At 46.2% G+C, this 26623-nt stretch overlaps 1 protein-coding gene across 2 annotated transcripts in view; it reads right to left on the bottom strand.

Annotated features, from left to right (window-relative positions):
* LOC147214521 (prickle-like protein 2) overlaps positions 1 to 26623 on the bottom strand; it is a 39036-nt gene that overhangs the window by 2086 nt on the left and 10327 nt on the right. Inside the window, exons 2-9 of one of the 2 annotated variants that reach the window (XM_086141307.1) lie at positions 8022 to 8206; positions 4745 to 4838; positions 4498 to 4611; positions 4245 to 4382; positions 3069 to 3272; positions 1812 to 1998; positions 962 to 1116; positions 80 to 881 (exon numbers count right to left, since the gene is read on the bottom strand). In XM_086141307.1, the coding sequence (XP_085997433.1) occupies positions 80 to 881; positions 962 to 1116; positions 1812 to 1998; positions 3069 to 3272; positions 4245 to 4382; positions 4498 to 4611; positions 4745 to 4765 (1621 nt within the window). In that variant the 5' untranslated portion in view covers positions 4766 to 4838; positions 8022 to 8206. The remainder of the gene's footprint in view (positions 1 to 79; positions 882 to 961; positions 1117 to 1811; positions 1999 to 3068; positions 3273 to 4244; positions 4383 to 4497; positions 4612 to 4744; positions 4839 to 8021; positions 8207 to 26623) is intronic. The other variant, XM_086141305.1, reaches the window with a different exon arrangement.

Raw genomic sequence — 26623 nt, 5'->3', positions numbered from 1 at the left:
AAAAGCCGACTGATGTTAAACGTGTCGTGCTTTAACTAATGAACCGACAGGACACGAGAGGTAATGCGAAGCGCGTTACCTGTGGCATTGGACATAGAGAGGGAGTCCATGGATCCGCGGGGAGTTTGTTCCAGCGGGGTGAGGGGCTCATTGAAGCTCATGGCGCTGATCGGGTTCCTCCTGGTCAGAGGGGGCCTTCCATCTCTCTGGAATCCATGCAGACTGATGCTTCTCTTGTCAGAGAACCCCTGGTTCTGGCTGGACATCTCGTTGAAACTCATTTGGGTGCGTAGCTTGTTGGGCCTGAACTCATCCTGGCTGTGGTGGATCCAGTTTTCGTTAAAGGAGTGGCCCCTCAGGGCGGCCATTGGTGTCCTCTTGGTGTTGCCTTGTTCCTTCCCCCAGGAATCGGGCCTCTTTCCCGGGTTGACGGGACTCTGGGCCGGAGGATGAACATTCGCATTGGGATTGTAGCCCTGTCTGGCGTTGCACTGGCCCAAAAGGTGTATCGACGTAGGAGTCGGAGAGGGTTCCCTCTTGGGGCCCTCAAAGGTAGCCGGGACGAAGGGGTCGTCTCGGCTCATCCACACCTGGTTAAGGCTCGGGGCGCGGCTCGGAGTGCGGCTGGGCGTGCGGTTCGGCGTCCTGCTCGGGGTCTGACTGGAGGAAAGGCTCAAACGGTCCATCTGGACCGACAGGGGATCGATTTCAGCGGACAGACGGTCGGGCATGGGCGGAGGAGCCGACTGACGGGCCTCTGCGCTTCTTCTCTCCTGTTCGGCATTCCTGCGCTCCTTTTTCCCCACCTTGGTGCTATGGCGAGACTCGCGGGAACGTGCGCTTTGGAAAGCCGAGTCCGAGGAGTCGGACTCATCCGGATCCTGAGGGAAAACAGTAGTTCGCCGAGATCAATCCGCTGCGACAGTGTACAGAAAGTGTAAGGCGTATTTCAGGGGCCTACCTGTCCGGCGCTGCAGGACCGGGAGCAGAAGATCTGTCCTTGCTTTGGTAGAAAGGGACGGCCGAGCAAGGAGCGTTTGCAACGAGCACAACAGAAACATTCCTCAGTCGCATGCCAGTGCTGCCCGTCGTACGTCATCTGGCCTTGGTCGATGCCTGCGGCGGGATGCACCGTAAGGACACAACATACCCAACAAGCAGCTAAATACACTGTTAAGCGCGATAACGTTGTACTTCTTGAGATCATGTGAAGAAAGTACACTCTGAAATCATTTGCGTCTCTTACGATAACAACTTTAACCGCTACATTCGGCTTGTAAAAGAGTCTCGAAGCAGCGACAGAGTGACTTTTACGCGGAAGCCGTTTTTTTTTTCCCGAACTGCACTTTGCCGGTCGTGATCGCCCGACTTGTCGGAAAGCGGGAATGGATTTCACCAGCTCTGCAACAGAGCTCAAGGAAATAATAATTTTTCACAACTCCCATCTGGATACAACATGGGGCCGTCCAGCGAGGCGTACACACTCACTGTTTCTGGAGTTTGGGAAGATAATTACCGTCTACATTTGACTGCGCCCACTCCACCTCGCCACAGCTGTGGCACACATGTCTCAAAGGGGTGATAATGCTCATATTTGCAATAAGTGGGGTGGCTGTGGCTCAGTTGGTCGAATGAGCGTCCTAATCACAAAGTTGCACGTCCGAACAACATTGAAACCCAAGTCGCTCCGGTTGGACCGATGGGCGAATGCTTTGAAAACGCAAGGTGATAAAGCGCTGTTTTTTGAGACAGTTTAAAGGGTAGTTTCCGTTTTTTTTTCAGTGTTTTCTGGCAGGAAAAAGGTAGCTTACCTATGTGCTCCCCGCACGCGTCACAGTACTCCGCATAAAGGGATTCGAAGCAGTTGCAGCAGTGCGGTCGTCCATCCTTCATGATGTAACGCTGGCCACCCAGGGTGGTCTCACACTCATAGCAACAGAAGTGCTTCATGTGCCAGTGTCTGCCCTCTGCTTCGGTGCATTCATCCGCAAATATGATCTGGAGGATCCAGACGTCGTATTCATCGGCAGATCCAGACAGAAAAAGTCAACAGGGTTTGGGTTAATATAAGTGATGAATTAATGATAAGTCATTTCCAAGGGATGGCTTATGGTGCTGCTGTTGATGAAGCCAAGTCATCTTAGATCAGGGGTGTCAAATTCATTTTCAGCGACGGCCACATCAGCATAATGGTTGCCCTCAAAGGTCCTCATGTCACGGTAACTAAATGGAACCAAATGTAATGTAAAATAAATGTAACTACTTCTTAATGTTAAATAATTCTGAATTTATCACTCATTCAGATCCAGAATGTTACACATTCATTTACATAGAATCGATGCAAATGTATATCTTACATTTTAATTCTTGGACAATTTGTTGTTTTTCTGGAAGGCAAACTTTGGCATACATGTCTCCGTGTTTTGTTCGGACAACCGACACTGTCTCATAATAGAACACATACCCTGTTTTTCTCCTTTAAGCACAAACATGTATTAACCTTCACATCTTGAAAAAGTCTTCCTACTGCATCGACTTTTCTCTCCTTGGACATTTAGGGATCATTTGTATTTCTCAATTTCACTTGTTGGAAATACCATCTATTGGCAGTGATGCCGTCACTTTGTAGGTAACGCCATCAGCATGAATTTTGGAAAATGTAGTTTATGGTCAATGCACGCATTGGACTTACTTATTTGAAGACAATCGGATCTCGCGGGCCCCATTAAATGACGTGGCAGGCCACATTTGGCCCGTGGACCTTGAGTTTGTTACATATATCTTAGAGTTTGATGGACATGGGAGTGTTGCAGTGCACTACACTGAATAATGTATTGAATTAATTAACCGCACTGTGCTTGGACAGGTTGCTATGCAGTCTGTAAAAAAAGCCTGACAATGAAAAATAAAAAAACGACCCGAATTTAGGCATGGCTAGAATTCAAGGACATTGTTTTTTTTGTTTTTTTTTTTACTCCAAAATGCATCCAACTACATCCGTGCCTTGGGGGCTACAAACGATTCAGCTGTTTCCAACCCTAAATAGCTGCAGGAGCAGAAAGGCGCACCTCATCACAGGCACAGCAACGGGGTTTCAGCCTCTCCGCATGGTGCCGGCCACAGTAGATCTTGCCGTCCTGGTAGAAATAAATCAGATCCACCAACAGTTCTTCACACACGCTGCAGACGAAGCAATGCGGGTGCCAGCATTTTCCATGACCCGCCCTCACGGCGAACACCACAATGTCCCCTCCGTTTATCTGCCCACCGCACTGTACGAGAAGAAAGGGGATAGATGGACGGACAAGAGAGGAAAGAAGCTAATTAGGAAAACCGCACGTGTAAATGTACAAGCATGTTCTATCAATTTTCTTTTTCATTAAAAAATCATTAGAAGCCCGAGGGTAGCGAAGCAGGTTCTCAGTCATCCAGTTCCTGGTCAATAGTCATCTTATAAACGGGACTTGGCTTGTCTCCTTGAAGATGCTCCTCCTCTCGCCCCGGAGGCTTCTTCAGTTCCGGCAGACGGTTGGGACTTTCCGGTATGTACCTTTAGGGGTCGGGGGATGAGCGCTGGTTGAAAGGATTTGTGATGTTCATGAGTGAGTTGTTGTGCAGCGATTGGGTTGCTATGATAATGTGTGCGTCATTTGGGGCAACAAATTGGAGAATTCCAGAGAATCACCGCCGGAGTTGGACTCTGCCCAGGTGTAGATTGTGTCCGGTAACTCACTAGGTGAAGGTCAGGCGGGAATCTACCTGCATTGAACTGTCTTGGAAGTGATCAGATCAGGGCATTGTACGAAGGTGGAAGGTCTTTACCCCCTCCTCTGTTCAGTGAAGGTCTCTCCAGTTTGTCAAGGATGACTTCTCTGACTCTTCTCTCAAACCAGCTGTCTTCTCTGGCCAGAAACAGGACATTGGTGTCTTCAAGGAAATGGCCCTTGTTCTCCGGGGATAGATGGACCATGGAGTCCTTAGCTGAAGAGGTGGCTTTCCTGTGTTTGTGCAGAGGTTGCTTTGTCTCCTCATCTCAAGCCTTGTTGGGCTCAGCAGCAGACAGCACATTCCCGATATTGTGCCCGGAGGTCCTTTGCTTCGGGGTACCGTGGGGGTTTGAAGTGTACCGGGATTTGATTTTGCTCTTACCAGATTTTACAACTAGACCCATGAAACTGGACGACTGAGACGTCGTTGCACAGAATCGCAAAAGACAGAGAAGCGAACCGTCTTCGAGTCTTTACCTTATCACAGATTGCGCCGTTGATCGTGAGAGGGAAAGGACGGACATTGCCTCTTCCCAGGTTGTCCTTCTTCCGCTGGTTGCTGAACAGCTTGAGTTCTCTTTTTTCCTCTTCGTCCAATGCATTGCAGTAACGCACCTAAACAACACGGGTCATCTTGAATGATCGCACCGTTGCCGTTTTCAAGTACGATTCTCCCCGACAATTTGCAGCCAGATGCAGAGCTGTCGCTCCCCTTCTAAAAATGCTTTACCTCATTATCATGTGGTGGCAGTTGGTGTAGCAGTTGTTTGATGCGATATTTCTCTCCAGGGCTGTTAATATAGGGCACCTTTTCTTCCGGCAAGGAGTTATAGTATTGATGCACCTAGTAAAAACCAGCAGAAAACAAGGGTAACATTATTGCTGTCAAAAAAAGGAAAAACTCATTTGTTTTTCATGTCAGTATATTTAAATTGATTTGAGACCGACCCTCATTTCATCCCCCAGTGGCCATGTACCTGCTTCGGTTCGTCTTCCATTTCTCTCAAGTTAACAGGCCCCGTGCGATCACAATTTGTACTTCATCATCTCTTCCAACTCCATCATCTCCTCCTTTGGAAGAGATGATGATTTCAAGGTGTGTGGCACAGTGAGCATGAAAATATTGCTGAAGGCGCCGTCCTGTGCGGAATAATGCCGTCGTCTATTAGCTGTCGATCGACTAGAAACGAAACCCGTGCCGTCTTTGCAATTCTGATTAATATAACACCTCAGAGCGAGAGGATCTGCACTGCCCTCAATTTTCTCTCCTTGTATCCGATTATGCATGCATGTATAATGGCAAAGACCCCTATTATCACCAAAACCGTATCATCGAGTGTTTGTTCCGACGTTCAAAAACAACAGAAGACTTCTCTTTCGCGTGCAAGGCGTCCATGCCCGTTGCGACCTCGTCGATTTCTTCAAGCGGAGTCAGGCTGTGAATCCCAAATACCGTCTGCCTGTACAACCGCCGCTAGTTTCATCCATCCAGCCATCCGTCTACTACCGCTTATCCTGCACTCAGGGGATACTATCATTGGGTCAATCGACTTTCTTAATCCCTTGCGGGAAACCCCTTCCCCTTCCTCCTTCTCTGCATTCAACCCATCATGGATGAACCATGAGCAGTTGGCTACCGTCTCGCGGCGCCAGGGGACCAGTAAGGGGTTCAGTGTCTTTCCCGACAACTCTTCGACACACTGGGAGGAGCCTGGAATCGAACCGGTGTTCCGTTCCAAGGATAATCGCTCCTGTGCCATGTCGCTCCTAGTTGTCTTTAGCAGAACATCCCATTAGCTTGCATGCCAATTTCAAGGTGCTTGCCAGATGGCAAATGGTGGCATGGATCAAGAAGTACATGTTTGGGCTTTTTGTGCTTCAAGCCCTTACACAAGCTCCTGGGTTTAAAGTTCAGTAGCCCAGGAGTCAATGTTGTTGTGGCTCTGACACTTCTGCACTCCTGGATGATGAATCAGAACTAACAATCATGGTTTTGCTAACCAGCCAGAAACCTCCAATGGCCCCGAATCTGCAGGGAAGTGGCCTGGATTATTTGGTGAGTTCTGCCTTTATCTCTGACAAGTCAACTCACCGGAGGAGCTTCTTCGATTCACGTTCATTGACCTCATCTGACCAATCCGGTTCATTCTGAGTCCGACCCAACAGGCCCCTTTAGCGTCTCTCGCTAATTTGGACCAAACTCACCTGATGTTAGAAAAGCCCCGCTTTGATTTGTTTCCTTCACGAGCGCCAGCGGTAGTTGAGACTTATTATTTCTTATTAAGAAACCTCAGGACTCGGTTGGAGAAATTAAACACTTCCAATCTGTTTATAGCAGTTTTGTCACATCCCTCCTCTTTCACTGCCATGAGCTGCTCAGAAACTTATAAAAGCTTCAGTCACTGGAAGTGTTCCCCCATCGCACAAAGAGATATAGCTATTCAGTCCAATTAAATCCTCCGGTGGTGAAATTACTTGAGTCATCGGCAGAGGAAGACTTAGAAGTCCATTGTTATGCTATACAGCTCCTAATGATACCGAGGTTAACCCCCATGATTTCTCACCCCTGAGTGTGATCGCTTTTCGCTGTGCTACTACATCAAAGTTGGGAATCCAGAGACGTCTGTTAAATAGCCACGATCCTCCTGCTTTACAAGGCGGCTGAGTTGTCGTTGCGCAAGCCTTACGTCGTGCAATAGAAGGATGTCTTCATTTTTATGTTGTTATACGAGACGTCCGAGTGATTGGTCTTTGTTTATAAAGTACACCCGTCGTGGCCGCTGCACGGCTGATTATCGGTGAGCTGCAGCAGTGAGTGACTGATTGCCCGACCTGTTCCTTGTTGAGCAGAGGCAGGTGATGAAGAGCTACGTGAGAACAGGGTAATAAAAGAGGGAATCGGTCGCGAGCGCGAGAGAGAAGCAAGAGGTGTTGTAGTGGGTTTTGAAGACGGGAAGATTTATGAAATATCCTGTGCGACAACAGGTGCGACAACAGGTGCGACAAGTGGAAAAGCAGTGGAGAAGCGGCGGCGTGCAGATTGGGCGACAACATGTGATGGCGAGCGAGGTTTCTCCCCTCTTTTGTCCCGTAAGTCTTCCGATGTAGCCTACGGGAGCCACGGACCAATGGCTCTCCAGCTGAGGTGTTAGATGGGAACAAGTCCCACGGTCCCGATGTGTCTCGCTCCGAAAGGATTTGGCGAAGGCGAAGATAGACGAATAAACAAAGAACCCGCCAAACAGAAGGTCAAGCATGACATGCTGCTAAATTAGCCAACTATGCTTCGGGGCATTTTGTCTGACGTTGAGAGCGCACATTATCGTAAATGCGGAGAGCATATATTTCAGATGTTGGGCTTTGAAGGAAAAGAAAAAGACCTTTTTAATTTCCAATTCATGATGTGGTGATCCGTGTAAAACAATGGCTAGCTTGCTTTTAGAAGGGACCATGATGAGAAGTGAACTGTCGTCAAGCCTCAGATATGAAGCGAGGTGCGCTTTGGCAATAAAAGGTGAGCGAAAGATCAACACAGCGATTCAGCCACGACCTCGATGCTACTTTCCTGATGCCCCCCGATGCGGATACAGATAATTCTACTTCTTTAGCGGTGGACGCTGCTTGAAAAGGTGCCACTCCACTAGCAATAAATACACATCCCTGACCAAGTAAACCATTAATTCTATCAGGATGGCCGGCTGGACATTGTGACTGTTATCAGCTCAGCTGGAGATCTATTTATCCCTCGAGGATGCGTGCTTTGCTAGCAGAGAGAAGACCCTGTAACAGCTGTATGTCTGACAAGACATTTGGTCAAATTTAACCCCCAAAAAGAAGCAACTCCTTGAAGTTTCACCAAACGAGCACAAAGAAGGAACTCCGTGACCTGATATAAATTAAGCCGATGGCTTATTCGCTGTTTGGGGTTTCCTTAAAATACAGACCCGAACACCGCCACTGAAATCATCAAAACGAATGGCGACGGTGTATTTCAGATTTGCCGGAAGCTGCTTTTTCAGTAAAGCGCCGCCTTGACGTTGGAACATCTCCCAGCTAAACACTCCCTTTAGTTTTCTTGACATTGTGATAAAGCCGGACGGTCTTGTGTTCCCCATCACGGTTTGGTAACGCTTGTCACTCGCCGTGACCGTGAACTCCCGGCACATCGTCCGTTTGAAATATTTGGGTAAAATTAGGGGACATTCTGGTGTCTCTTTGACCCCCCAAATGATGGAAGCCGTGTGGTTAGCTTACCTGCTCGGGGCTGATTCCTGGGGGAACCCAGGCGTACTCCTCCAGCGCACATCCAGAATCGTCATCAGAGGTGGAGTTCCTCTGGAAGTCATACATCAGCTTGGTGATGGTCTTCTCCATCTCTAGAGACATGGCGGTCACAACATACTCTTTTCCACAAACTGCTTCAGAAGACTCGGGTACACCTAAAAAACAGGAGGTGTTCAGAAGAGACAGTCAATGCAGCCGTATGCAAATATTGTCAGAGTTGATACACAGATCAATCGAGGACCAGAATTTTATATTCTTAATAGCTTGAGGACTAGATGCAGAGCTTTTGGCCGTCCTTGAAGAATCCCACCAACAAAGAAGCACAGATATCTGCCGGTGTCAGAAAAAGGGCACATTTCTTGTCAAATGGATATGGTCAAGTGATCAAAAGACAAACATGGTTGAAAGCATAACCTTGGTAGAGGTTGTCTTTCACGTTGCTCTTTGATAAGAATGGACCTGCTGCAGAGCTGCATGCAAAAGACGGCCAGATACCGTGGAGTCATATTACCCTGCAGTGCCTCCAGACATCCGCAGAAGAGCTATCGGAGCTGTCAGAACCGGAAATCGCTTTATTGAAGTCTGTTCACGCAGACATGGATTTGGGCTCCGGTTGGCGGTTACGCCGCGTAGAAGAACAAACATATTTCCCGTCACGACCCGCTTTGGTGAAGGGTCAGCGGTGATGTTCACTAGCTGGTTCCTGACTCCGCAGGAGTACAAGTCCTGGACGGGGGGCGGTTTTTGGCATTTGCGATTCTCTCCGCAGTCCCGATTGTTCATTCCAGTCCGTTCCTGTCTTGCTCGGCGGTTGAACCAAACCAGACCGTCATGGAGGTAACCATGGTAACCGTGGAGGTGTTCCGTGTTTGGAAATCCAAAATTTGACAATTTACACTGTTTTTTTTTTTGGTGCGGCAGATTGTTAAGTTCGCAAAGGCAGATGTGCTGAGAGGCTTTTCGGATGTATGACATCGGACACTTGTTAAGGTAGATACGTTTTTGGATGTTTCCAGCAGATTCACAGTGAGGCCACTTTAAGACGTCTTTGTTTCTGCATCCACGACTTCACTGGACGGACAGATTCCTGATAAATGTGCTCTTGCACCGTTCTACATATTGGGCCCTTCTTTCCCTCCGTTGTGCATCTGATAGAAGAGCTGCGCACATTCCCCGCTTGAATAATTGATAAGCCAAGGTGTTGTTGTCGCTGCCAAAGTATTAAAATGCTATCAATTTTCTGGGTGGAGCGGAATATATAATGATACCTGAGTGAGAGTATGAATGGCTTCTGTTTCCAACGCATGAATTATTATCTTAATGCTGAGCAAAGTGATGACGGTGTCAGAAAAAAAAAACATCGTAGTTAATTTTTTGTTTGTCGAGTATTGAGACGACCGCTAACACGATGAACGATCCCCCAACATTTCATTCATTCATTCATTCATTCAGTCATTCATTCATCATCTATTAGCCCGCCATGATTGGACGAGGTTGGGGTTCATATGACCTCCCCCAACTCCAAGACGGAGTTGCTCATATCCTACATCTTTTCTTTACATTTCAAATCTAGATCAGATGAGAAACGGCTGTAAAGCCGAGCCAAAGACGCGTTCGGGGAACAGCAGACATTTCCATGACTGAGCCGGTGAGTCAGCATCCATCCGAGCAAAAGCTGAGCTGTTTATCTCCCCAAGATGGGTGCTGCTGATATCCTTGCGAGCAGAGAGCGCAGGTACGCGACGCCGAGCCCGACGCCGCCCTACTTTGTTGCCGTGGGTGCGGAACGGGAGCCTTCCTGCTGGGAAACCCGGTGAAGATTTCGCACAAGGCTTTGAGGAGATCAGAACACGCGGTTGCTGCAGATCGGGTTTGATCATCTCTACTTCCACGACAAGTGAATTCGCTGTCATAACCTCGTCAGATAGACACTCTTGTAGTTAGCTGTAGTTCGCGGCTGATGTTTTTGACATCTGGAGGATGGAGGCTTGTCCTTTATAAAAGCATTTCCTATCCAGCATTTCTTATGTTTGGAGACACAATCAGATCTAGGGTTGGATTCAGAAAATCCAGATATCAGGAGACTATTTCTGCAAGTATCCTTCCACTGCGGACAATTCTTATATATGTAGAAGCTTTCCTGGCACATGCGGTTGCAGGTCGGCCTTTGGTTTAGTAGCAAGACCATTTGTTCCAACGTCTCTTTAAGGTTGAGCGAGAACTTGCATGTTCTTCCCTGAATGCTTTTCAAAAACATAATTCATTTGTTGACCACAGCGGTTATACCTCAGTGAGAGTGGCCTAGCGTGGCCTAGCGTGGCCTAGCGTGGCCTAGCGTAGAGTGGACCGCTTCCCCTGGAGCAGTCAGTCATAGCGCCACATGCAGAGATCATTGGATTCTTTAATTCTTAGACAATTTGTTGTTTTTCTGGAAGGCTAACTTTGGCATACAACTTTGCCATACAAAGCTCCATGTTTGGTGTCAAAATGCCGATGCAGATTGTACTCTTTGACAACTGACGCTGCCCCATAACACAAAAGACATACCGCTTTTTCTCCCTGAAGCACAAACATGTATCGGCCTTCCCTTCCATCTGCATCAACTTTTCTCTTCCTGGACATTTAGGGATCATTCGAATTTCCCAATTCCACTTGATGACAATGGCATTGATGTGTATACACTGCGATCTAATGGCGGTATGCTGTCACTTGGCGGGTAACAAGATTGGCAGGAATACTATATGGTCAATGCAGGAGTTTGACTTATTAATTTTAAGACAATCAGACCTTTTAAGATGTTCTCGCAGGCCACAAAATGACATAGCGGGCCACATTTGGCCCACAGCCCTTGAGTTTGGCACGTGTCCTACACGTTACCTCATGCAGACTCCATCCAGGAAGGCCCTCTATCTGAATCCAACCAGGGAGTTGGTTGCGCTGACCACCACGCTGCCAATCCAAGACGTTTTCTCTTAAATTTCCTACGCCTTGTCTCTCGCAGCCAGCTGAAACTCCAGGATTCCCATTTTCCCAGCCGTGAACCGGTGACCCAAACGACGTACCATCATTTCACAAGCCATGCTTTGTCGCTTCCGTGCTTTTCGCGGACTCGCCTTTCAAATTTCCACAGATAGTTTTCCCGCATTATAATTCCCTTCTGTTTAACAGAACAGAGCTCCGGTCTGTCGGTCACAGAAAAAGATAGCATTAGCCTAGCAGCCTCGTCGTCCGAGGTCGGCTTCCATCCAGGTGTTTGCTGACGTCGCCTGGTGAATACGCGCAACGTTCACATTCTACTGTAAAACATCAAGTGCAATCAGGCACACGGCACAACTCCACCGTTATAAAGAAAAGAAAAAAATGGAGGTCATAAAACCCAAGAAAAGAGAATCTGACTCCTGGGAGTGTTTTTTCGGACCATAATGTGATTCCCTCTAAGTTGCTTTTCTGATTGTAGTGTACAATGTTTGGTGAACGTCTTTAAGAGTCTCTTTATTCCAAGCAGTCCCTGCTCCCCTACCTGATTTCACTGATTAGCTCTCCCGGTGTTGCTGAGGATCCACGGCTGGTCGGGATGCGAGTGTTAAATCTCGGTCTAGCGTGAAGAGTGATTACTAATTGTGCTAGAGAGCTCAATTACGTAACCCTTACTCTCCCACAGCTGTGCCGCGGATATCTGCGAGCACGCTTTCAGGGAAACTTTTCATGGGAAATTTAATGCTATTTCAGACGTGACAATTTCTACCCCAAAAAAAATATGCTCACTCGCTGATTTATTAGGTTCAGGTGATATCAGTGAAGAGCTACCGTGAAATGAACCCCCCCCCCCCTCCTCGTTAGGGTTGTAATATTCTGCGTTTATAATGTCAATTTGAAGGAGGTGTTTCGGATTCATTGGAGAAAATGGATCCTAAGATGTTGTAGGAGATCAGAGCTCTGAAACGGCGAGAAATAAATAAACACTTGTTCGATATGCATGAATTCGGTCATTCGTTATGTGGAACTCGTATCACAGGAACTCGTATGGAGACATTCAACCATTCACCTTCTCTCTCAGGTCATAGAGGAACACAACCATTCACTCCGTCATCAATGCTGACACAGATTATTACAACCATTCACTCTCTTCTTTGCGGACGACATTGTGATCCGTAGTGAAAGCAGGAACAGGTGGAGGAACATCGAGAGAGGTGGAGGTATGCTCTGGGAAGCAGCAAGACCGAATAGATGTGAGAGGAACCCGGGTGGAACGGTGAATATACAGGGAGTGGAGATCAAGAAGGTGGAGGATTTTTAAGTACGTAAGAACGTAGGAGAGTGTGGAGAAGAGGTGAAGAAACGGGGACCAAGCAGGTTGGAATGGGTGGAGAAAAGTGTCAGGGGTACGAAGAGATAGAAGAACATCATCTCACCACCAGGAAAGGTGGTGAGATGATCTACAAACACTGAGAATGGCCAAAAGACATGAGGCGGAGCTGGAGGTCACAGGGATGAAGATGTTGAGGTTCTCTTTGGGAGCGACCAGGATGGAGAGGCTCAGGAATGAGTCCATCAGAGGGACGACACATGGTAGATGTTTTGGAGAGAAGGTCAGAGATGGTTGCGTCATGGACAGAGGAGGGAGAGTGAAGATATTGGATGCTGGAATCAGGGGTCTGGAGGAAAACCAAAGAGAAGATTGATGGACAAAGTGAGACAGAAATGAAGTAAGTTGCTTGACTACTACTTGACAACAATTGTCAAGACAATTGACAAATATTGACGACTATTCGTTCTCAGCGAACGTTGCAGCAGTCGCACGTTCCTGCAGATTCCTCCTTCCCAACATCAGGAAGATCGGCAGATTCTTCACAGAGGATACGGCGCAGATCCTCATCCAGGCTCTAGTCATCTCTCGTCTGGACGACTGCAACTCCCTCCTTGCTGGTGCCCCAGCAGTGACCATCGGGCCTCTGGAGCTTCTCCAGAAAGCATCAGCCCTCCTGGTGTTCAACCGTCCCAAAGTCTCCCACACACTCCCCTTCTTGTGTCCCTACACCAGCTCCCGGTAGCATCAAGTTCAAGACCCCGGTGCTCGTCTTATCTTCAGGATATGGTCGAGCTACATGTCCCTTCCCGTCCCTTCCGATCTGCCACCTCTCTGCGACCGTCCACCCCGTCGCTCCGAGCCCCCGGCTGCCGATCCAACCGGTCTCGGATCTTCTCGGCCTCGTCCCCTCAGTGGTGGAACGAACTCCCGGAGAAGGTCAGAACAGCGGGGGTCGCTGCCCATCTCCCGCGATGAGCTGAAAACGTACCTTTTCACCAAGCATTTCCCCACTAATTGCACTTAGCCACCCCAAAAAAAACACAAAAACAAAAACAAAGAAATGAATGTATGTACGTATATGGTTTTGATATGGCTATTTGGTAAAGTGGTGACTTCTGAAATAACAACTACTGGTACTCTGGATCTTCGGTTATTGAATTGCAATTTTTGGAAGTCGTTTTGGATCAAAGCGTTTGCTAAACGACTGGAATCCAATGTAATGTATTCACTCCCTCATTTAGTCCTCATATAGTAACACAACCATTGGACTGCAGGAGGAACCCGGAGAACATGGATGCTCCACACAGAAAGGCCTCCTGTGGGAATCCAACCAGAGACCTTCTCGCCGTGAGGCGGAAGCGCTAACCGCTGCGCCGCCGTACCGCCTACACAGAATACATCCACACGTTTTTATTCCCCCATAATATATTACCACTTCTCTCACAACCGGGAACGAAACAGAAGTCGCCATTCTCCAGGAAGCAGAAGTTCACAACTAGTTTCTGCTCTCCTCTCGAGTCGCCGGGGGGAGAACAGAGGAGTGTGTCATGACTAACCGCTCAGCCTGTTGAGTGCGTATTACGTCAAAAAGAAGAAAAAAAAAAAAGTGACACACTCATCCTTCTGCACAATGCCGCGACGCCTTCGGGTCGGACAATACACTCCGGGTTTGGCTCCGACGCCGTGATGCCGGGAATGATCGCAAAGAGTCTCCTTGAGCAAGGCATCGACCCTTACGGTACACTGGACCCTCGCGGGGGTCTTGGAACGGAACTCCCACGAAAAATGAATTTCCGTGATCATTTTGATGGCATTTACAGATACATTAACCCTCAACGAACCTCACTCAACCCTTTACCAACCTACCTACGCTCTTACATAGCACGCTAAACTCTTGCACTGTTGCTAATGTTAGCTCCGTCTTTCTTCGTGCAACCGACTGTAGATTCGTTCATGCTGTAATGGCGGCAAACTTCAGCAAAACTTCTGCCTTCCTTTTACAGCAATAAAGCATTTTCCTGTTACGTTTTGGGTCCAAAACCAGACCTTTTTGGTCGATGCCGGGCATTTAGGAGCCATCGTAAAGCGTGGGGTAAAAAAATGAAGGACACTTTCACAAACTAAGTAGCACAAACTGGACAGTTTTCACGCTAACGCAACGAAGTGGACCAGGACATTGTATGCTTGTATGTACGACCTACAAGGAGATCGTGCTTTTCTCAGTGAACCAATCAGCATGAAGAACAACATGCTCAATCAGCCAATAGCATACCGAGTACGGATCTCCCCAGCCAATGAGATCTGGCGTGGGTACGACGGTAGAAGCCAGAGTTCGCGATGGCGGGTATCTTTGTTTAGCAAAACAGATCTCGTATTTTATAAAATGAATTTAAGTTTACGATATTTTTTTTTTAATGTTTTTTTTTCTTCTTAGGCTAGAATAGGACTATTTCATCATGAAAAAAAAATCTTTGAAGTAGTGAGGCTCCACCGTATGCCGGTTACAAGTCTAACAAACCTCCTTTGGTAGCTTCTGCCTTCAACAGCACACTTCGCTGAACCGATGGCAGGCATGTAGATTCCTCGATACTCCGAGGAGCTGCTTCTGATCACGTGAATCAGAATCTGCCCTCATTTCCATCGGAATGAAGCGACCGCATTTACATCGCCGCATTTGAACGCAGACGCGTCGGTGAAATGTTAATTCACGGTTGTTTAAGAGTTCCTCTCATCCCAGGATGTTTTTCCTGATTTCTCGGAGGAAGGGGTCGGCGAGGGAACAACAAGATTCTGTGATAAAACCTGTTTTTTTCTGCTGAACCCAGTCAGAAAATCCTCTGTAACGCGGGATTATTAACGGTTGTATGTCTTCGTATGAACGAATGTTTGCATACCTCCACATGAACGTGTGAATAAGAGAGTGAACGATTATATTCCTCTATTTAAATGTTTAAATGAGAGGGTGAATGTTTGTACGACTCTTTATGAACATGTGAATGACTGAGTGAATGCTACTGTTTATACTGTTTATACAATTTCCTACTATTATTTATTATTGTTATGTTTTTCTTGTAACTCTGGCACAACAATTTTCTTCGGGATAGATAAAGTTGTTTTTATTCTTATTCTATTTCCTGCGAGGGCAAAAATAACTTCCCTTCTCTGATGGGAGTTTGTGAGAAAAAGTGTGACGATGGCAGAAGTGTCTAAACGTAAACTTTTATTGTTTTCCAGAAAATCACACAGAACCAAAAATTAACCCTTTTTTGGATCTTGACTGGAAAAAAAACAAAAAAAAAAAACAGAAAATAAACAATAACATTATTAATGAATAATATCTTTATCACATCTCTTGACAGATGACAAAAACAGCCTTTTGTTTGAATTGAACAAAAAATTTTTTTTAAATATCCTGCATTCTGAATCTATTTTTCTCTTACCTAATCTTTCTGCCGTTATTCCGTGTTATTTTACGGGGGTGTGTCCAGGATTTTTTTTTTTTTTTTTTTTTTTGAGGAAGGGGTTTCAGATAAGGCCCAGACTGCAGAGGGGTGGATCAGAGAGTTACGTTCTATGCATGTACAAGTCACGATGACGTGGCCAGAATGAAAAATAAAAATAAAAAAAAATCACAATGCATCTCTGGTTTTGTTCAGGTGACTGTTCGGAAAAAATACGGAGGCGGGCCGTAGCTTGAGGACCGCTGCTCTATATGAACGTATGAATAAGAGAGCGACTGATTGTATACCTCTATTTAAACCTGTGAACGAGAGGGTGAATAATTGTACGTCTATATAAACATTTAAATGAGAGGGTGACCAATTGTACAGTAGGCTTATACACTGCTCAAAAAAATAAAGGGAACACTTAAAAAACACATCCTAGATCTAAATGAATGAAATATTCTTATGAAATACTTTGCTCTTTACACAGTTGAGTGTGCTGACAACAAAATCACACAAAAATGATCAATGGAAATCAATTGTATCAACCCATGGAGGTCTGGATTAGGAATCACACTCAAAATTGAAGTGTAAAAACAAACTCCAGGCTGATCCAACTTTGATGTAATGTCCTTAAAACAAGTCAAAATGAATCTGTGTTGCTTCCTGAGTGGACACTATGATTTCACACAAGTGGGATTGACTTGGAGTTACATTGTGTTGTTCAAGTGTTCCCTTTATTTTTTTGAGCAGTATATATATGAAGCTGTGAATGAGTGGGTGAACATTTGTATGCATCTATACGAGTGATTGTGTGTGACATAGCAAGCGGTTGTGTGCAGATTGAGAGGTTGAACATGAACCCGGCTCTCGGACAGCCGGGATTTTCTCCGGCAACCCCACGACCCTGAGCAGGATAAGCGGCGTGAACGTATGACTGTCTTAAAACACCTCCGCTGTTTGCTTTGGGTGCAACCGAATCAAAAGGGCCGTCACTCGGCGACATTCGGAGGAGCTTCCGGGCAGATTTGCAAAAACGGATGACGCCTCGTTTGGCTGTGTGGATTCCTGATTCGCAAACGGAGCGTCCCGATGTCGGCGTCGACATCGTTTTGCGCCGTTTATCGTAATTAGATACCTTGTTGTGCCGATAAACTCCCTCCCGACCGGGACGCCGTCTCCGGTTCTCTGCCTCAGCTCTGCGCCTGATTGGAAAATGACAACGTCTCCTCGCTGTTCCACAATTAACGCGCGACACGCAACATCGGCGTGTTTCGGAGCTGTCGGAATACACATTTGATATATTTCCACCGAGGTCGGCCAATCTGTTTTGCGGGGCTCCGCTCGGCGCGCTAAGCCGGTCAGCTGGAGGGGAGTTTCTAGCTGTGAAATCCACTCTGCCGAGAGAAAGTCCCGTCTTTGTCCCGTCTCACACGATTCATTTCTGGAAAAACCCCTGCGTACTACTTAGCTGCGGTGTACGTACGGGCCGACCCAAAACAAAGACGCTCCCGCGGTTTAGCTCGAGGGCGCGTTTGGCTCTAAAAACGCACAAAACCGTACAAAAATAAAGCAAACATAAGCTAACAATGAGGCTACGAGAACAACGGCGGTTGGTGCGAAACATCCAAAACCGCATGATCTCAAGGGGGAGATTCTGGAGCCGCGGTTAAGCGGCCGCGAATGTGTCGCGTCCGTCATCACACACTTTTTGGAGGGGAAGAAAAAGTGGTTCAAGCCTCGGGAGGTCCAGGTGTTTAGCGGAAGCTGTTTTGTGCTGGCGTCTGTGCCCAAAACAATAATACCACAATATGATGTACCACAGGGGGGTCAAACTCATTTTCACCGAGGGCCGCGTCAGCATAACGGTTGTCCTCAAAGGGCCGCGTGGAATGCTAACGGTATAAATGTAATCACATGCAACCAGATCTAATGAAAAATAATTGTAACTGCTCCTTAATGTTAAATATTTCTGAATTTATCACTCATTCAAATTCAAAATGTTACATATGCATTTGCATGGATGGAAAAAAAAAATGTTTTCTAGTTGCTCTGTTACAAAGCTAGCTTTCACTGCTGCAGTGTTTGGCATCGCCGTTTGGCTTTTAATTCTTGGACAATTTGTCGTTTTTTCTGGAAGGCTAACTTTAGTATACTTAGCGCCGTGTTTGGTGTCAAAATGCCGGCGTAGATTGTTTTCTTTTTTTTTCTCCTTGAAGCACAAACATGTATCGGCCTTCACATCTTTCTTGAAACAGCCTTCCATCTGCATCAACTGAGGGATTATTTGTATTTCTCAATTCCACAGTGATGCGGATGCACTGCGATCTAATGGCGGGACGCCGTCACTTCACAGGTAACATGATCGGCCCGAATTGTGGGAAATGTAGTTTATGTGACTTATTAAATTTAAGACAATCAGACCTTTTTACGAGGTTCTTGCGGGCCACAGAAAATGACCTGGCGGACCACATTTGGCCCGCGGGCCTTGAGTTTGACACGTGAGATCTACTGTGACAACAAAGATGGCGGCGTTGCAGCAGCAGCAGCTGGCCTGCGAGGCTTGCCACCTCTGTGCTGCCCAGCTTTTGGAGGAGTTTCAATAATGAACCGCAAACAGAATTCTAACAGACCTCTCGATCAAAAAGGCGTCCGTTCGGTCGTACGACAGCGATGGATCCGGCTCGGCGAGTCGGATTGTGCTTCCACTTCTTTTGGACTCCGGTGTCGCGCACAGTCGGTGATTTTGCGCCCGCTATTGTTTGACGTTATGCTCGGAGTCGATCCGGCGGGCGGCGTTAGGCTCGTACGTTCGTCCGCTTCGTCCGTCGCCTTCTGCTTTCCTATTAATAACCCCACCTGGCTGCTTTCTTTTCACGCCTTTCTCGGGGTGAGACGGTAAAAACGCAGCATCCAAACCGAGCTTCTCGGATCTCTAACGCCTAGTTAATTAATATCATCGATTCAATCTTTTTTTTTTGTTTTGTTTCGCAAACCTGCCGGAAGAGAAGAAGATGAGCATCGTGAAATCACAGCAGTTCGGTTTCAGCAAAAAAAAAAAAAAAAAAAAAAAAAAAAATTCAGCAAGTTGCTATGGCAACCACTTGGTGTGCATGGTCTTGTCGAACATCACATATTTACCAGTGTCTGAAGATATGTATGCTTTAACCGATTTAACAGTAAGACGCGGGCGAATCTCCAGTCCAGCACGCCGACGGCCTTACATAACGGACATTCGGCGCCCGGAAAAAAAAAACCGCCACGGCCCCGGCCTTCTCCTCCGGTTCCATCACCATTACCAGACTCTTCATTTACACTCAAATTAACTGACGCTAATTAACATTTGTGCCGGGGGAGCGGAGGCATCGCCAGACACCGGGTAATCTCCCGAAACCGAGGGCGGATGTTGCGCGTTTAGCGAAAACACACCGCATTATTTTATTTATTTTTATTTTTTTTTTCCGTCGCTCATCACCGGCAAGAAAACGCAATTAAACTCCGGGAGGAAGACGAGGCGCGAGAGAAAAACAAACAATAGAGAGAGAGAGCGAAAGGGAAAGAGAAGGCTGTAGATGCAGTGTTAAGAGCAGAGCAATGCTTTTTCCTTTTTCACGTGTCATGCTTCACCCACCTCCCTCCTTCCTCCTCCCATCCTCATGTGCCTTCCTGACAGGCTCTGTGTGGGTGAGCATGAGAGAAAGAGAAGGAGAGGGAGTGATGGAGGAGAAAAAAAAAAAGAAGAAAAAAAAAAAAAGAAAACGCTCTTATTTATGTAAAAGCCCGCATTAGAGGAGGTGCTGTTCCGAAGCACGCGGCGCCACCGAGTCTCTTAACTCTTCGCCGCGCCGATCCAGAATCCGCAAACATCGTTAAACCCTTTAATATATCCCCATCTTTCGTTATCGTCCTCGGACGCTCCGCTACGAACGCCCAATCGGGAGCAACGGCGTAATCCGGCATCCGCGGCCTCCGAGATTTACGGAAGTCGGAGGGTTTTTATTTATTTACCCCGCCTCCGCCTCCGCATATGCTAGATGTTAAAGCGGCGGCGGGGTTTAGTTTGCCTCCGGGGCAGCCGCCGCGGATCTGTAGCATCAGACGAGTCGTGTGACACGGGTGGCGGTTGTCAAATCCCCGACAGGGCAGGAGTCGCCCTCCTTTACCCACACCTTCTAGCGGGAATAATTAGCGGCTCTCCACGGACATGTGTCGCTTTTGATAACCCGGCGCCACAAAACAAAAGGGTGGAATCTTCCGGTTTCGGACAGAAGACCGAGGAGTTTACAGGAGCCGCGAGCGACGGTTGACCCAGTGACCGCCTGTGAGACGGCCAGCGGGAAAACATCACTAGAAGACAATCAGTCCAAACCTGCAGATGCTGCAGAACTGGAAATAGCAGAAATAATGCAACAAAAACAAAAAAATATTATCCCTATCTATCCATCTACCATCCATTTATCCGTCTGTTATTCAGAAGAAAGAACAGAAAGATAGAAAAAACAAAAACAATTGCTATTCTATCGATCTATCCATCTCTTTCTCTGTCTTCCTCTTTCTATCAGTTGATGTTTCTGTTACTTGGAAGAAGGAAAAGGGAAAGAAAGAAAAAAAAACATTGCTGTTTTATCCATCCATTATCAATCTTTCATCATCTCTCTATGTCTCTATCTAAACTTTGTGAGGGTGGTGTCTATGTTATTGAGAAGAAAGAAAAAGACAGAAAAACAAAAACAATAACTACTCTATCTATCTATCTATCTATCTATCTATCTATCTATCTATCTATCTATCTATCTATCTATCTATCTATCTATCTATCTATCTATCTATCTATCCTTAGTAAAGGTGGCATCCATGTTATTCTGAAGAAATTAAGGAAGAAAGAAAGAAAAAACAAAATCAACATATCTGTCTTTCCAATCTTCCCTCTAACTTCCTGTCTATCCATCTATCTGGAAGAAGAGGAAAAAATTAGGAAAAAAACAAAAATAGTTACTGTTCTAGTCATCCATCCATCCATCCATCCATCCATCCATCCATCCATCCATCTTAAACTAAGTCAGGGTGTCAGAAGGAATAGAAAGAAAATGAATAAAATAAAGAAATAACCAAATCAGTTGATATCCATCCATCCATCCATCCATCCATCCATCCATCCATCCATCCATCCATCCATCCATCCATCCATCCATCCATCCATCGAATGCTCTCTGCGGTGCAGAAATCAGACACCCTGCAAACAGTTCGTTATCTAAAGAAGGTGTAATCGCAGTCGATGTGGAGCTAAAAATATCCGCCCTCTGTTTTCCTTTCCTGAACCTGCCGTGGGATCAGGAAAACTGGGGAATCCACTTCCTGTCCATCCAAACTGCACAAATCTAAATCCCGGACCCAAAGGGAGGTGAGACGACGCCTCGTGAACCTCCTGCTCCGCCAACGCACACACACACACACACACACACACACACACGTCCATCTTCACATCTGAGAGCTCAAATCTCCCGTCCCCCCGGCAACACGAAAGTGATTTGGCCCAGCGGGGGACGGGTGTGAGCCGCGGCACGCCGGCCCTCGCTGCAGAGCGCAGGAGAGCCGGTCGCCATGGAGTCAGCCTGGTTGAGTAAAAACGCCATGTTTTAATGGAGACGGAAAAAAACAACAACAACAATATAAGGCATGTATTTGTAGACTCATATAGGAGGATGCAGATGCAGCGGTGAAGGAGGGGGCATTTGAACGTCCTTCATTCCTCCGCTTTGCTTTCTGAACCCGGGGAGGCGAGCGAGAGGGAAAATGAGTCATCAAGGACGATTCAAGTCCAAATCTTTGGTCACGTTTCTTCACGTTAAGGCAGGGGTGTCAAACGTACGGCCCGCGGGCCGATACCGGCCCGCCAAGGGGGTCCATTCCAGCCCGTGGAATTAATACATAAAAATCATGAACTACTTTTTGAAAAAAAAAAGCAGTTTCTATGTTGTCTGCTGTTGTTTTACGGCACAGCACCATGTGACTCACTTCCAGCAGATGTGGCTAATGTGGCTTCTGTAAATAGCATTTTGTCTTATTATTAAAAACATTACCCGCTTTTCTATCGGACATAGAAATTTGGAGCGAGTATTACTTTGCGGTAATTACGCTGTGATTTTACTGGTCCGGTCCCGCTGACGTCAAATTCGTCCGTAAGTGGCCTCCGGACCAAAATGAGCTTCAGCCTTCATCTCAGAGGCTTCTTCACTTCCAGTGATCTGTGGGGAGTTTCCCAAAATCACTGCCAGAGTTTTGGACGACCACGGTGGCTTGCTGAAGGTCAGAAACCAGGTCTAAAGGGTTGTTACGCTAATGGAGGTGTCGTTCAGAAAGAGCATCTTTCATGGGATCACCTGGACTGGAGGGTGAAAATGCTAAACAAAGGAACGTTGGATCCCACGACCTGAGGCTCAGGTGGAAGTTAGTGGGGCTGCTTCTGGTGGTGGGGCTTTCCTGGTTCTTTGGAGGGTGCAGAAGGTCCTGGTCCAATCTTGATCCCAGCACAGCGTTTGTGAAATGTCGTGTGTTTTCTGTTTTGACAAAGATGGCTTCTTTGACTCTGACGTTGCTGTTTTGAAAAGAACGGCCCTTCAGGTGTACGTGGTGGCTCTCCGGTGTCGGAACGTCTTTTTGAGGTTGTTCGGTCTCTCCGATGTGGAGGTGACGTTCTCCATCTTCCGCCTGGGTGTTTTGTTCCAAAAACGCACCAGTTTTTGTCTCGGGGTTAAACACGTACCGCTGTTTGGTGTTTTTGTCTTGGAAACACCAGCGACACGTGGTATGACGACACTCTTTGGCTTGTTGTTGTCTTCCTTCTGTTCCATGTTCCTGCATCTGGTGGTTTCTGATCAAGGACACGCTTTAGAAAACAGTCGGTCGCCTCTCACGTGACGCCGGGACTTATTTCCCGACTCGGAGTTTGATGTCGGGCGAGCGTTCGGTCGGCTTCGATCGACAGGCGGCGCGACGACAAAACCGAGGAAGACGCAACTCCTGGTTTTCGGCGGCAAAACAGCTCCTCTGCGGCGCCAATCAGCCGCTAATCCAGTTACGAGGATTAAATTCTTACGGCGGCTTATTTGGATCAGGACGAACAAGAAATTAATTGAAAAGGGTTTGACCCAATAGCAGCGCGGCGCCGCAGCGCGGGACAACAACCGAGGTATAACTTGGAACCAAGCGCGGCGAAAGTAGCCGTCTGCGCGGCTAACGTTGCGCTATTGGTTGCTGCAAGGGCTTCATTTGCATGAGCGTCTGCTGAGGGTCTCGGAGACGAGCAGAAACGCCGAGATGCGTCAATCACTTTACGTGGGAAGCCGCACACACACACACACACACACACATATACGTGATGTGGTAATTGCTGGAGGTGTGTTCCTAAAAATCCAAAGTTCTTACCTACAGAAGCACCGAATTTCACCAAGACCCAGCAAAAGCTGTAATTAAATGGTGACACATTTCTGCTGCTCCCCCACTGTGTGTGGGATGGCCTGAAATAGAATTGCAGGGTTTCAACGGGCAAATCACATGCTGTGCCACCGCCACCGCCGCCGCCGCCGCCGCCGCCGCCGCCGCCGCCGCCGCACAGACGCCATCCACCGCGTCGCCGCGGGAAACGCACAACGTCAAACAACTTGACGGACAGGTGCGATGACGGGTCCGGAGCCAAAACCGTGACCCGAGCGTAGAGCGTGTTCACCCTTCACCCCCCCCTACACACACACACACACACACCGACACACACACCTCTGCAAACTGCAACAAATCCTGTTATGTGACGCCATTTACATCACTCGCTCAAGGGTGAAATCTTTAATACGAGGCCGTTATTATTCCGCCGAGCTTCGCGCTGCGCGTGCGATCGTGTTTTCATCCGTGCATGTTGGTGTATGTTTAGGTGTGAATGTGTGTGTAAATGTGCGTGTGTGTGTGTGAGAGAGAGAGAGAGAGAGAGGGAGGAGAGAGTCTGTTGCTATGCATTTTAACACTTCCTCCCACTGGTCTCTACGTATGAAATATCATGGCCGGCTCACGCCAAACGCATCTATCTCGTCCATTTCCCCCGTAACGCGACAACATTTCGGCGGCGGCGGCGGCGGCGGCGGCGGCGCCGAAAGGGTCCCAACCCCTTCGGAATTGCCGGTTGTTTCCCCCCCCAGATGGCTCCATTACACGGGTGGATTACATGGTTAGAGCAGAGCCCGGCAGCGGAGATGTTCTTTTCCTCTCCCTGCAGTTTATTTTAGGCCGAACGGTGATACTGATCTCACGCGGCGAGCAGGCGGACGAAACCTGGATTCATGTGTGTGCGGACGGTGATCCTGCAACACACAGGTGTATCGATTGCTTCAATATGACAATCAATATTATAGATTCAGATGAGAAATTGTTTCTTTAGAGGTTTTATGTATATATTTGGAACGGTAATTAGTTATTGAATAAAATTATATTATATATTATATACATTTTATTATTAAGCATTCTTTATTTTATTTATGACCATTACTACTGACTATTATTACTTATTACTTCTTATTTTCATATTAATCATCATTATCACCACTACTATCATGACAAGTAACAGTGATACTGCTAATTATGATGTATGTTATTACCACTATTAAATGTTAATGAACAATAATGACAAAAATAATATTGTTTGAAATATGACTGTCCTTTTAGGGGCGAATGAAATACCCAAATAACGACATTAATAATAATAATAATAATAATAATAATAATAATGATCATTAGTACTATTCAAATGTTATGATAAACAAGAAAAAAAAAGTCAAAAATAATATTGTTTGAAAAATGATTTTCCTTTTAGGGGTGAATGAAACACCTCATAAAATAAATAATAATAATAATAATAATAATGATAATAATAATGATACTAATGATAATAATGACAATGATAACCATTAGTACTAATCAAATGTTATGATAAACAAGAAAAAAAACTAATGTCAAAAATGATATTGTTTGCAATATGACTTTCCTTTTAGGGATGAATGAAATACCCAAATAACAACATAAATAATAATAATAATAATAATAATAATAATAACAATAATAATTATAACAATAATAACTATTAGTACTGATCAAATGTTATGATAAAGAAAAAAAAAATGACAAAAATAATATTGTGTGAAATGCAACTCTCCCTTTATGGATGAATTATGTACCTACATAATAACAACATAATAATAATTCTATTATAATAAAACTATAATGCTGACAAAATTAATGACTAACTACTACTACAAATACATAATGATAATAATAATATTGTTATTAATTATTGTTATTATTATGATTATTATCGTTATCAAATGTTACGATAGCAAACTACAAGAATAACAGAAATTAACTTGCGAGGTGTTTGAGCCAAAACTACTATTTGAGTCTGGGATTCTTTCCTGAGTAACAAAGGAATAAGAAATGAACTTCGAGGACGCCCGGTGTTTATATAAGCCACTAATCAAAAAGTTACTCTTTCAAAAGTCAACTTTGTTTCCACGTCAGTCTTGAAACAAATTGCAGCTCAGCGTTTCCCCAAAGCTCGAGGCCAACTCGTAATATGCCAAAAAAAAAAAAAAAAAAAAAACCCCTGATGGAGTAATAAATCCCCGGGGAGAGCGACCAGACCGGGTCATTCGCAAAGTGATTATTTCCAATAATTTATCACAGCAAATCCAATCCATGTGACAAATACGTTGTTATTTTCCAACGCCGCTGACCCGACGGCGGTTCGGGGGAATTTCACATTCACGTTTGAATGCCGCCGTATTTCCATAATCTCTCTTTTCCCCGACACAAACGCCTCGAAGGAGGCCTGACGCCGTTTCGCGTGGGAGGTATTTACCGAAGCGCCGCTCATATGGACGGGAGGCCTTTCTGTTGTTCATTCTGGAGATGAGTTGTCCGGGCAGCTGCGACCTGGGAGCGTCCCGACGATCTGCCAGCGGTACGCCGAGCGCAAAAAAAGTAGTTCCAAGAGACGACAGATGGGCCACATAGGCCCCGATTTGTGGAGGGCGTTTGTCAAAATTCCCACTTCACCGCGCACGTATGCAAGACGAACCGGCAAAGAGAGGAGCAACTCGAATCGTGATTCACCTCGAACTGTCTTTTTTTTGAACGACGCTTTTGTGCGGCAAACAACAGACAAGCAGTGACTCACGCAGATGTTCAGAAGTGGATGGGAAAAAAAAAAAAAAAAAAAAAAAAAATTAAAAAATGCCGTAAATCAACAAAAGGAGCTGACGATGAAAAACGGTGGATTCAGACCCCGAAGGGTCGAATCGGAAATCTTGGGAAAACAAGTTACGGTATTTTCAAGGACTTATATTTTCTCAAAAATGGGCCTTAAACTCCAGTATGAGTTCTTGTTATGTTTACTGACCTCCAACCACACACGGCGCTCAAACATGGTCAAAATGTTTCAGTAAGCGTCGAAGCCGCTACGCTCCATCGATGGTCGGACCGTTGCCACCTGACACGGAGACGTCGGATTGGTTGAAATGGGTGGTAACACGTCTGTGGAGGTTCTCAGTCATCCAGGTTACCGTGAATTCTTCTTGTCTTGGCAACTGGACTTGAATTTTTTCATTTGAAGACGTTTTAGCCCTCATCTGAGAAGCTTCTTCTTATGGTGCTTGTTGCATAAGTGGAAGAGTTGATTAGCAGAAGCTACGTGTATTATGCTAATAGGGGGTGCCATTCGTTGGATGTGGATATAATGATGTCGCGCTGGAATACAAGGTCGTTCTAACCTCACCGTAACT

Source organism: Fistularia commersonii, chromosome 34, assembly GCF_037954325.1.
Source record: "Fistularia commersonii isolate RoL2024-O1a breed Wild chromosome 34, RoL_Fcom_v1.0, whole genome shotgun sequence".
Classification (NCBI taxonomy): Eukaryota; Metazoa; Chordata; class Actinopteri; order Syngnathiformes; family Fistulariidae; genus Fistularia; species Fistularia commersonii.
This window is presented reverse-complemented; position numbering and strand designations above follow the sequence as displayed.